At 37.0% G+C, this 12,196-nt stretch overlaps 1 protein-coding gene across 5 annotated transcripts in view; it reads right to left on the reverse strand.

The window, feature by feature from the left end:
- Positions 1–5,022: 5,022 nt before the first annotated feature.
- The window catches only part of OCLN (occludin), a 59,403-nt gene continuing 52,229 nt past the window's right edge, over positions 5,023–12,196 (reverse strand). For all 5 annotated transcript variants that reach the window (XM_069085000.1, XM_069085004.1, XM_069085001.1 and 2 more), the window contains exons 7-9: positions 11,446–11,617; positions 10,838–10,879; positions 5,023–6,667 (exon numbers count right to left, since the gene is read on the reverse strand). In XM_069085000.1, the coding sequence (XP_068941101.1) occupies positions 6,566–6,667; positions 10,838–10,879; positions 11,446–11,617 (316 nt within the window). In that variant the 3' untranslated portion in view covers positions 5,023–6,565. The remainder of the gene's footprint in view (positions 6,668–10,837; positions 10,880–11,445; positions 11,618–12,196) is intronic.

Here is a 12,196-nt window from a genome sequence, read left to right on the forward strand (position 1 = left end):
ACTGGATTTTCAGTAAAGATCTAGGTTAGAATCTTGTCTCTTCCACTTAGTACTTGTATGACCTTTGGCAGGAGATCTAACCTCTCTTTAGTAAATGCAAGGTGTTTGCTAGGGGACCTCTGATGGAGGTTTCTTTCCTCTCAATCCTTCCATCAAACCTAAACCTTCCTTTCTGAAACTTCCACCCACTATTCTTTGTTCTGCTTCCCAAGGTCAAAAAGAAAAAGTAAAATTCAGCTTTCTACATGACAGCCCTTCACATATGAAGATATTTACTAGATCCTCACTATACTTTTTTCCATCCTTACTCCTTCAACTAGTTGTGACATTTTTTTTTTTTTTGCTTTTTGGAGGGCAATTGGGGTTAAGTGATTTGCCCAAGGTCACACTGCTAATTTTTGTGTTAAGTGTCTGAGGCTGGATCTGAATCCAGATCCTCCTGACTCCAGGGCTGGTGCTCCATTCACTGCGCCACCTAGCCACCCCTAGTTGTGACATTTAAAAAGGCTCAAGAGACAATTTCTGGGTATTTTTTAATAAAGCCAGCAGATTATTAATAAAAGGATGGTCTTTTGGCTATCTCAGGCCAAAGACCACTAATGGTAGTGGGGTCTCAGTTTATATGTCCTTTGAGGTGGGAAGTGTTCCTGAGGGATGCCTACTCAACTGATTGGTTAATCAAATGAGAAGTGGGCTATCTTGGGTTGGGGTACATGACTTGAGTCACTCAAATCAAGGTAAAGAGATATCAATTTCCATATCACCTATCTTTGATAATATGAAGAATCAACGTTTCCCTAGGACCCGTCTGAGCAAACACAATGAAAAGGAATATAAACATTAGCCCAAACTTATAATTTCTTTTACTCTCTGATTAGATCTTAGCCTGGGTAAATTTCCCCAGCTGAGTGATTTCTGATCTCACAGTTCTCATAAAATGTGGTCTCTGGCACCCTCACCATTGTAGTTGCTCTCTTGGGGCTGAACCTCATTCCACGTCTCTCCCAAAATAAGGTGTTTATAATTCTACTCCAGGTGTAAGAGTACTACTGCAGTCAAAGATGCTCTGAGCTGGTTTCCTCATCTGTAAAACTGAGAGAGTTCTACATGGCTACTGGGTTGAAAAACAGAAAGTTAACATTATAGTGCTTAGTATGTGTTAAGCACAGTGCTAAGGGCTGAGAATACAAATACGAGCAAAAAAGACATTCCCTGCACTCAAGGAACATGCAGTCTAATGGAAAAAGACGACATACAAAAAAGAGCAGAAATGAAATGAGGAACAGAACTGGGAGGTAAAAGGTGAGCTGGCCTGGGTCCCTTCACAAGCTGCGGGAGAAACTCACACATAGTAGAAGGGGTGGGCTTCGCAGAGGAAATATTCCAGGGTAAACACTGTAAAAGTGGTTGGATGTTCTTGGGCCAAGAGGCCCCAAATGCTGAGGAAAGTTCAATAAGACAACAGGGTGGGGCGGCCAGGTGGCTCAGCGAGTAAGAGCACCGGCCCCAGTGTTGAGATGACATGGGGATCAAATCCAGGCTCAGACACTTAGCATCCACCCAGAAACACCTGGCTGTGTAACCCTGAGCAAGTTACTTAACCCCAATTGCTTAAAAAAAAAAAAAAGACAACAGGGGGCAACTAGGTGGTGCAGTGAATACAGCACTGGCCCTGGAGTCAGGAGGATCTGAGTTCAAATGTGACCTCAAGGCACTTAACACTTACTAGCTCTGTGACTTTGAACAAGTCACAACTGCAATTGCCTTGCCTTCCCCACTCCTAAAATAAAATAAAAAAAGATAAGACAACAGTAGAGGTTTGGTTTTGAAACCCAAGTTAGAGTAAGGGCCAGGAGGGAAATGAGGAATCTGGTCTGAGTCTCTTCACAAAATGGAGCTTGAGGAGGAACTGACCATTAGGAGAAGGAGGCAGAAACCTCAAAGAGGGAACATTTAGGATGAGCAGACCCCAGGGGTGGTAGGATGTTTCAGGGTAAGGAGGCCCCAGGTGTCGATGGAATGAATTTCCAGGATGAGACAACAGCAGAGGCATGGCTTTGAAGTCCATAAAGTCAGGAACAAGGCCAAGAGGGATATGAAGGCTCATTTGAGATTAAAATGTACTCTTTTTAGTGGCAGTACCAGGCAGGACTAGCAGGATTTGTCTCATGATTCCCAGGTGGGAAATGAACATTGTCCATATCAGGGGTCATTCTAGGAATGCTGGATCCCAGGGCCAGTCCAATACTGAGATGCTATGAGTTAACTTAATAGAAACCTTCTAGATAACAGTTATGTTTCAGTTAATGCTTTGTATTGATCAAGGACAATACCTCTCCCCAAGAATAGGGAAACATTCAAGAAAAGAATTCAGCAAGAAGCTTGCATAAGAAATCTTTCCTTTATAAGGAACTCACTCCTTAATTTCAAATATGGCTGCATTGTTTTCTCTAAAGTATTGGGTATAAGTTTATTTCAATAGAAATAAAAAATTCATTCCAAAGTGAAAGGATCATTATCTGTAATTCTGGATTAGTTTGTTATTTCATTAGTTCACATAATTGAAAGAGATCACTATTTATGTTGGCCCTATCCATGTTGAGTTGGACTAGCTTAGTTAAAAAAACTAAATAAGCCAAAACAGACAAGTATAACATTTTAAAATATCATTTTGTGCAATTAATTTATATTCTAAAGGTAACTTTTGGTTTTAAATAACAAGAGTTTAGCACACTGATGCTACAGTGACTAAAGAAGTAATTCTAACTTGAGTTATGTGTTTGAAAGGAAGTAGCCTTCACATCTATGGCTAAAGGGTAAAACGGTTAACTTAGAGTATAAAAGAAAAAAAGGCAATTTTGGCTACATAAAACCAAGTTTTTACACACAAAAAAAATGTAATAAGAAAAGAAATTGATGAATTGGGAGAAAAGTCTTCATATAAAATATTTTTAATGAATGTGATAGCCAAGATGTTTAGGGAAATGACAATTACAAAATATCAAAAATTATTCCCCAATAGTTAATAATATTCTCCTAAATAATCAAAGGACATGAATAGTTCTTTAAAAAGAACAAAACAAGCACTCCCTTGGTTATCTTTTGGTTTTACATTTCCAAAAACTGCTCTCCCCACCTAAACAGCAAGCCATCTCTTATAACAAACAGAAAAAAGGCAGCTAAGGAAACCTTTGTTGTTCAGTCCTGGCCACATTTCATGATCACATTTGCGGTGTGTTAGCTATTTCCTTCTCCAGCACATTTTACAGATGAGGAAACTGAGGCAAACAGGGTTAAATGACTTGCCCAGGGTCATACAGCTAGTAAGTATCTGAGGCTAGATTTGAACTCAGGAAAATGAATCTTCTTGGCTCCAGGTCCAGTGCTCTATCCACTGTGCCACTTAGCTACCCACTTAACAAACCTAGCTGACATATAAACAGTTTGACAATATATGAAATCATTATTAACAGCATTCAAAAGAATTGCAAACTATCAACAAATATAGAATAAACCATTCCAAATTACTAATAAGAGAAATGAAAATTAAAACCATACTGAGGCTTCAAGCTTCACATTCTTCCAAACAGCAGATAATCGATGTTAGAGGGGCTATGGGAAGGGACGCACATGTGGAACTATTATTGGTTTTGGTGGCTTGGGAAAGGTTTCACATTTTATAAAAATATCACCAACACTAAACTGTTCAGACTCCTCAATCCTTCTATTGGGTACATATCCCAGTGAAGTCAGACAAAAAAAAAGTCACATCGATTTAAAAAAATACTCATAGCAGTACTTTTTACAGTAACAAAAAACTGGAAACAAAGTGAATGCTTGTCAACTAGGCAATGGCTGAACAAACTGGTACATTAATGAAATACTACATGGGGGTACTGTCAGAAATGACAAATGTAAACAATTCAGAGTCATGGGAAAATTTCTTGAACCAGGAACCAAAACCAGGAAAACTCTATACAATGCACAATGACTCTAATAGTATAAAATTGCAAATATAGGGCTGCAATACACTAGAGTGATCCTGAACCAGATTTAAAAATAATTGAGAAATATTTAAAATAAATTAAAAAACAAAATAAAAAATGGATAATGTTAAAATGTGGTCTTCTAAGTCAATATAGAGGGAGCAAGGATCCTTATATACAGTCTAGGGGCTCTACTTAATACCCAAAAAAAAAAAAGCTTAATGATATTTTCTGTTTTTTAACATCACCATAATTATTTCATGTTTCCTTTTCCTCTCCCCATCACAGAGAGCCATCCCATATAACAAATTGTATTTTTTTTTAAAGCAATTGGGGTTAAGTAACTTGCCCAAGGTTACACAGCCAGTTTTTTTTGTGTGGGTGTTAAGTATCTGAGGCCAGAACCAATCCTGGGTACTCCCAACTCCAAGGCCTGCACTCTTACTTACTGCACCACCTAGCAGCCCCCAAATTGTATTTTTTAAGAGGAGAAAAAGTCAGTCCAACTGATTATGTTGAAAAGTCTGAAAATATATGCAAAATATGAGGTTTTTGGAACCCTCCCCATTTTCATGAAGGAGTAGGTCAGGAGTGTCTTCTCATATCTCTTCATTTGAGTCCTGTCTTATCTTTATAAGTACTATGTTGGGGCAGCTAGGTGGCACAGTGGATAGAGTGCCAGGCCTGGAGTCAGGTAGACTCATTTTCCTGAGTTTAAATCTGGCCTAGCTGTGTGACCCCGAGCAAGTCACTTAACCCTGTTTACCTAAGTTATCTCATCTGTAAATGAACTTGAGAAGGAAATGGGAAATCACTCCAGTATCTCTGTCAAGACCCTCCTCAAAAAAAATGGGGTCACAGTCAGACATAAGGGAAAAAGACTAAGTAATAAAAATAAAACTAGTAATAGGACTAGGAAAATAAATTTTCAAAACTCAATACATAATACATGATGTTACACAAGTGTATTATTTTTAAAAAACCCATTAAGAAAAAATAAAAATGAATTCAAGAGAAGTAAAACTCAAATCCAATATCCAATGCAGTAATACCTTTTAATTAGTGAAAGTTTAAGGTAAGACTATACTGTTCTTTGAGGTTAATGGACTTTCTTTCATGTATATAGCACACAGAAAAATATAATTTTCTTCAATTTGAAGATATTAATTCAATAATCAACACAACAGAATACATTCATCTTTTTACCAATGACTCATGTCTTTGGAAATGATATTTTATCATATCATTATTAAGTCATATTTGGTAAGTGATTTGAATGTACTAAAGATTAAAGCTGAATATTTAACAGTCTTAGGATAGTTTTATAAAAGGACACCACAGGCTTTTTATAAAAGCATTTCTAAACAATGGTAAGATGAACAGTAGCCAATACCAGTTGAGCTAAATTTATTTGACTACTCATAACTTAAGAACAAATGGAACATACTTAGACTAAATGACACCACTGGCAATCTCTATTACATGAACTGCCATTTTATGTCCAGTTTTCACATAAATCTATCGTCAATATCCAAAAATGCAACAACCTAACAATTAGTGTAATCAGCAAACCAGCATAGTGTGAATAGACTTCTTCACACAGCTACCACCAGAATTACGACCACTGATTATATAAGGTTTTTCCACATACTAATATGAGCGCTCACATAATATCAAAAATGGCTGCGTTATTAATTAATCAGGTTGATTCATCAATAAAACTATGTAAGGGGTGGAAAAGTTCCAGTAATATACAGTTCAAGTTATAACTGTATTACAAAAGTAATTAATGTTTTATTACACAGACCATCTAACTGGTTAAAAAAAACATGTAAACCATAACAGGTGAATGACAGTCATTCAAAAATACATGACAGAAATTCTAACCTACATCATCATGAGTCTAAATGCCCTGATTAAAAAAGTAAAATATATACACTTTTAAAATTTCATACACTTGATGTTTTTGCATAATTTTGGTTACATAGCATCAGCTAAAGAAAATAGTTCACTCTCATTATAAACAATTTTCAAGCCACTAAGAATTCAATGGGGTTGTAGTTTAGAATGCAGCATACATAGTAGACATGAATATATTTAAGGCAAAGACCTTAATTTTTCATATAGTCAGAGTCTCTATATGGAGTTCACCTGAATTGTGAGCTAGAGCAGTAACAACTCTATTTCAGAGAGAACTTTATAAAAAGGTTACATGTCCAGTTGAGAAGACAAAGGAGACTGGAGTGTAAGTCACAGCACTGGTGACATTTGAAGTAGTCATTAAGGTTTAAATCTTCAAAACACATTTGGTCCTTAATACTAGTACCCAAATTTAAAAGACTAAAAACCTTTAATATCAGAATATAAAGGTAAGTTACCAAAAAGCATTATAAAACATATCAACACTGATGTCACTGAATTACTCTAGTTACCCAAACTTGATAAAGGTCACAAAGAGATATCTTCTCATCAATTACACTCTAGAGATACTTTGTCTTCAGATAACATTGGTTAATTCTTTTGCAGAGAATGCAAGCATATACTCCACAGTCCTCTCAAACTTTCCAGTCACTTGACTCTTATGTTTTTTGTCTATCATAATCTGCAACCATCTTTTTGATATGAGACAATTTGTTTTTCAGCTGCTTGCAATATTTCTTCTTATTCTTATAATCTGCAGACTAAAAAAAAAAAGGAAAGAATTAGTGAAAAATTACACCAATGCTTTCTGTAGGTTCTCTTTTTAGAGCTCCCACAACAGTATAAGATGAAATAGCTCTAATGGGCAGCTAACATTCTTTTTCATTTTATACACTGATAAACTTTGAAAAAAAAAAGTAAAAACACCTTAAGTGTTCTACTAAGTCAGAATCTGTCAATTGTGATATGGATATTTTAGCTAGTTATGAGTGTTATCTCCATTCTAGAGAAATAAGGAATTCTCCCTTCATCCTTCAACTATAAAGATAGAGACTGTGGCTGCTAAATTATCAGCATAGGTCTGCTAAAGTCTGTTAAATGGCTTTGCTCAGATCTTTTTTTTTATTACAACAAAGAATTCAATAGAAGTGTGGCTTAAGGGAAAATTATTCTGATATAAAAGCAAGAAAACTTTAATACTTGTCACACACACATAGAGGTTATCTTTTCCTTCTCATACCTCCCCCATCCCTATCAAATCTTAAACAATTTCTCAGGAACTAAGATGGTGCAGCCTGTAAGTGGCCCATATCAGTGACCTAGCATGTTTGGAATTAATACAATGGGAGAATTGCCAAAAAAAACTTCAGAGTTGAGGCAGCTAGTGGTGCAGTGAATAGAGCACCAGCAGCAAAGTCAAGACACTTAACACAAAAACTAGCCGAGTGACCTTGGGCAAGTCACTTAACCCCAACTGCCCTACCTTCCCCCCTCCAAAAAGCAAAAAAAGAAACACCAAAAAACCTTCAGAGTTCTGATAGAACAATGTGTATATGGGTTTGTTCTTCCCTCCAACCACATCTACTATCCAAATCACAACAATCAGCAAAAGCAGAAGTCGTGACAAGCCAAGAGCATCATGTGCCATGGAGAGTGGGGGAAGGGGACAAGGAAAAGATAAACGCCTAAAGGCTTCAAAAACTGCCTTTTTACTAGATCAGTAATGTCTACTCAAGTAGAGGAAAGCTTCAGGAGAGCACCAACCAGGTGAAACCAGTAGCCAGACTGCATCAGATAATAGAATTTTAGCTTATGGCCTTATGTCTTACTTTGTCTCCTATATAAAATAAGCTTCATTCTCTAAGCAGGACCAGAGAACTTAGCATGTAGGGATGTGAAGGGATCTTTGGAGGACAAGTGCCAAGGTGAAATGAGGTTGATACATTTCATAATATTCTCATCTTGAGTTTCATATCTCACAAATAGGAAATTTGGCCTCAGTAGCCAATCACAGACATTAAAAGAGAGCTACCAGAAAGATAACATAGGACTATGGGAACTTTCTTCTTGCAAGTTCCAAGGGCAAGGATAATTTTACTGTGACCTGCAAATTGTGTCCTATGTGTTCTTGATAGCAACTATATAACATTTTCATATGTACAAAGTTCAATTTGGTCTCTGCCTAAAAGGAGAAAATAAAAAGGGCTGGAGGAATACAGTTCTATTCTCCAGGTTATCAGAGACAACAAAGTGTTGTTTGGGAAAAAAAACAAAACCCAAAACTGTTTAGGGAGAAAACAAAAGGGACAAAAAGGATTTATACATGAAGAAGGGGAGTCTCATCATTCTTGGAAAAAGGGACATGGGGCAGCCAGGTGGCTCAGTGAGTAAGAGCACCGGCCCCAGTGTCGGGATGACCTGGGGATCGAATCCGGGCTCAGATACTTAGCACCACACCCAGAAATAACTGGCCGTGTAACCTTGAGCAAGTTACTTAACCCCAATTGCTTTAAAAAAAAAAAGAATGGACATTAGGAAAATGTGACAGAGAAAGAAGGGAAGAAGGAACAATGAATACTTGGAGTTATAACAGGAATGAGATTTTTTTTTGAGACTTTCTATACAGGAAACAAGACTAAGAAATTAGCTTCTTAAGCTTCAAAGAATGATGAGGACATGGTTCAGTAGATTTCACCAGGTCAGAGGTCTTCCAAAAATGCTCACAGAAAGAGAAGTTAGTGGAGTTGGTAACTATTTGCAAAGGGAACACCAAAGGAGCTATTTATTAAACTGACAGAGAGGAATAAGATGTCCAGTCTTTGTCTTTCTTTGGTCATCTACACTGACAAAAATTGTTAATGGTGACAACCACCTCTGATGATTCATATGAGAACAAATAAAACCATCCAAAAAAACCTAGAATGTGTTTCTAAAGATTTGAAAGTCACAGGAAAGAAAAATATACATCTTTGAAAAGGGGACAAGGTGGGTAAAATTTCATCACTAGCGCTCACTGAAGGTAAAGAATTCAAAGAAGACGATCAGATTTCATTAGTCAACTGTTGAGTAAAAAGATGGTGCCTGAGATTTGGAGCCATAGGGATTTGGATTTCTGCCCCGTGGTTTAGGAACACTGGATTCTTAAATGGGATGGAACATATTTAGCAAGGGCCAATAAGTCATATTTCCCAATCCTGCAAATATAATCAAAGGGTGGGGGGAATGCTCAAAGAGCTCTGTCAAGTCTTTTATGACAATAACTCATTCATCCTATGATATAAGTGCTATAGATATCATCACGATTTTAAAGATGAGGAAACTGAGTCTCAGAAAAGGTAATGACTTTTCAAGAAGTATACCATTGATAAATGTCTGATACAAGATTTAATCCCTAGATTTCTTTTTTTTTTTTTTTTTTTTTTTAGTTTTTTGGGTTTTTTTGCTTTTTGGAGGGGGAAGGTAGGGCAATTGGGGTTAAGTGACTTGCCCAAGGTCACATGGCTAGTTTTTGTGTTAAATTTCTGAGGCCATATTTGAACTCAGGCCCTCCTGACTCTATTCACTGTGCCACCTAGCCGCCCCCAGTCCCCAAATTTCTTAACCCCAAGTTCAGAGCTCCATCTACTATGCCATGCTGTTTTTCATCTAAATGGGTTCAAAAATATACATATTAAGAATTAAAAAAGGGCAAATAACAGGATGAATTTTTTTTAAATGCCATGGTCCTCTAAGAATTTCATCAGTCCATAATGAATTCAAGGCAATAAATACTAGGCAAAACAATGGAATAGGAAGGACTGACTGGTCGCTCCCTTCATATAGGCAACCCCCACAAGCACAAACTATTTCTACTAACACAAGATAGCACCTTCTCTAAAACTTAACAGCCTCACACAGTATGCTAGAGCATAAGTGTCAGATCACACACAATTCCTGAATGCTGCCAAAACCAACTGAAAATGTAATTGGGGAATATTTAACAAAAATAAAAATACAATAGGATGTGATGTTAGTTAGTATATGGTTAACTAAGTCAATATGTAGCCCCCAGGGATCTTGATGTATAGTTTAGTGGGCCCCATTTCTATTTGAATTTGACATCAATGTACCAGAGCCCAGAGAGGCTAAGTAACCAAGGTCACACAGTCAGTATATGTCACAAATGGGACTTCAAGCCATTTCTCCCTAGATGTTCGGGCAACTCTCTATCTATCACACAATTTCCTCTCAAAAACAACAAAAAATGTATTTTTAAAGCTCTGCTCAGGAAAAGAGGAAAATAAGTGGGATGGAACAGTTATTCTAGCACAAGACAGGATGGTAACAGATTACTATTAAGACAGCTCAGCTCTCAATTTCCTTTTGACTGGGTTTTCTCTTCCACAGTGAATGGTCTTTGAACTGGAAAGGGTAGAACATAAATGGTAAAGAGGGAGCAGAAATCCAAGATAATGGAGAAAATGCTAAGATAACATCTAGTTCTCAGAAAAACCTGGAAAAACTTATATGAAATGATACAAAGTGAAATGAGCAGAACCAAGAAAGCATTGTATACAATAACAGCAGTACCATACAATCAATATTATTATAACCTACTCCAAAATGAGATATAGTAGTGCTGAGAAGAATAACCCTCACCCTCTACTTCAAGCCTCCACCCCAGTTCTGAAGCTTCCAAAATCCTACATTCCACTGCAGTTATCAGAATGAGCATTTACCACATACTACTGTTTATATGTACATTTAAAAAAATCATCCCTACTAAATCACAAGCTGCTTGAGGACTGGCATGCTTTACAATTTATCTTGTGTATCATCCCTAAGATCTAAAAGTGCCTTGTATATGACAGACATTTCATAAATATTCACTCCATTTAATTTTTTAAGATAACAGATCATGGAGAAATTAAGAAAATTTTGATAATACTTACTGCTTTGACTTCCTTTAGTCGATTATATTCATCAGCAGCAGCCTATTAAGGAAAAACACAGGCAAATGCATGTTTATTGTGGAATTTATCTTAAGCATAATTATAATTATCCTCAAGCCCTCTAATTTACTCTAAGGTTTAAAACCTTGAATTATGTTTAAAAGGAAAAAAAGACAGTGCTATGTTACCTAATGTCATTCCATAGATGTCATCCATATAGGCAAAGAGAAGTTAAAATGATACAAACAAATTCCTGTTCCCTTTATTAATGCCAACAGCTCCTTTTGCATTTTAGAAAGACTGCACACGAGGCTAGGGAGTAGTGTCTAGACGGAAGACTTCTTTGTGTTAATACCAGTCTACAGTACGACTCTATTTTCAGAGAATCATTGGTTTTTACAAATCAAAGCCTCAGACTGCTCAAAGTAAAATAAAGTTTCCCAAAGTTTTTAAGTGGATGAATACAAGATTAATAGTACCTTTGCTAGGGCATGAAGATAAATGTTATTAATACTACCCAACTCAAGCAGAATTTATTCTGTTCATGATCAAACCAGTCTTTACTTCCTCTAGTTTTGGTGAAAGGGTTTTTATCTCTGGAAACTCACCATGTATTCCTCACTTTCTTCTTGACACTCATCCAGTTCCTTATCCAGACGGGAGAGCTCTTTATTGATTTCATCAATTTCTGCTTGTAGGCTCTTGTATTCCTGTAGGCCAGTGTCGAAGTTTTTCTTATAAAGCTGTCTCTGCTGGTCTGAAGTTATTGGTGGGTACTCCCTAAATATCGAGGGGAGAAAATTGTTAAATATCTTTGTTGCTGTTCAGTCATTTTTCAGTTATGGCCAATTCTTTGTGACCCCACTTGGAGTTTTCTTGGCAAAGATACTAGAGTGGTTTGTTATTTTCTTCTCCTGTACATTTTACAGATAAAGAAACTGAGGCAAAAGGGTTAAGTGATTTGCCCAGGATCACACAGCTAGTAAGTATCTGGGGCTGGATTTGAACTCAGGAAGAGGAGTCTTCCTGATTCCAAGCCCAGTGATCTATCCACTTGACCACCTAGCTGCCCAAAGAACACTAAGTTGAGGTTCAGTTATGTGGAATGGGCTCCTTATTGGTTCTTCTGTCTATAATTACCCATAAGCTAAATTAATTTGCTGGACCCTCAAGACTATGTAATCTTTCTTCAATATATGAAGGACCAGTGTAAGTTTCCTCCTCTACCTCTAGCTACTACAACCTGTTGATAACTTGTCTAGATGCAGTTGGTGGAGTGATGGATAGAACTTTGGGTCTGGAGTTGGGAAGATCCGAGTTGAAATCTGGCCTTAAACACTTACTAGCTGGGCAAGTGAC

Source organism: Petaurus breviceps, unplaced genomic scaffold, assembly GCF_028583685.1.
Source record: "Petaurus breviceps papuanus isolate PSGF00001 unplaced genomic scaffold, PetGlider_PUasm1.0 175, whole genome shotgun sequence".
NCBI lineage: Eukaryota > Metazoa > Chordata > Mammalia > Diprotodontia > Petauridae > Petaurus > Petaurus breviceps.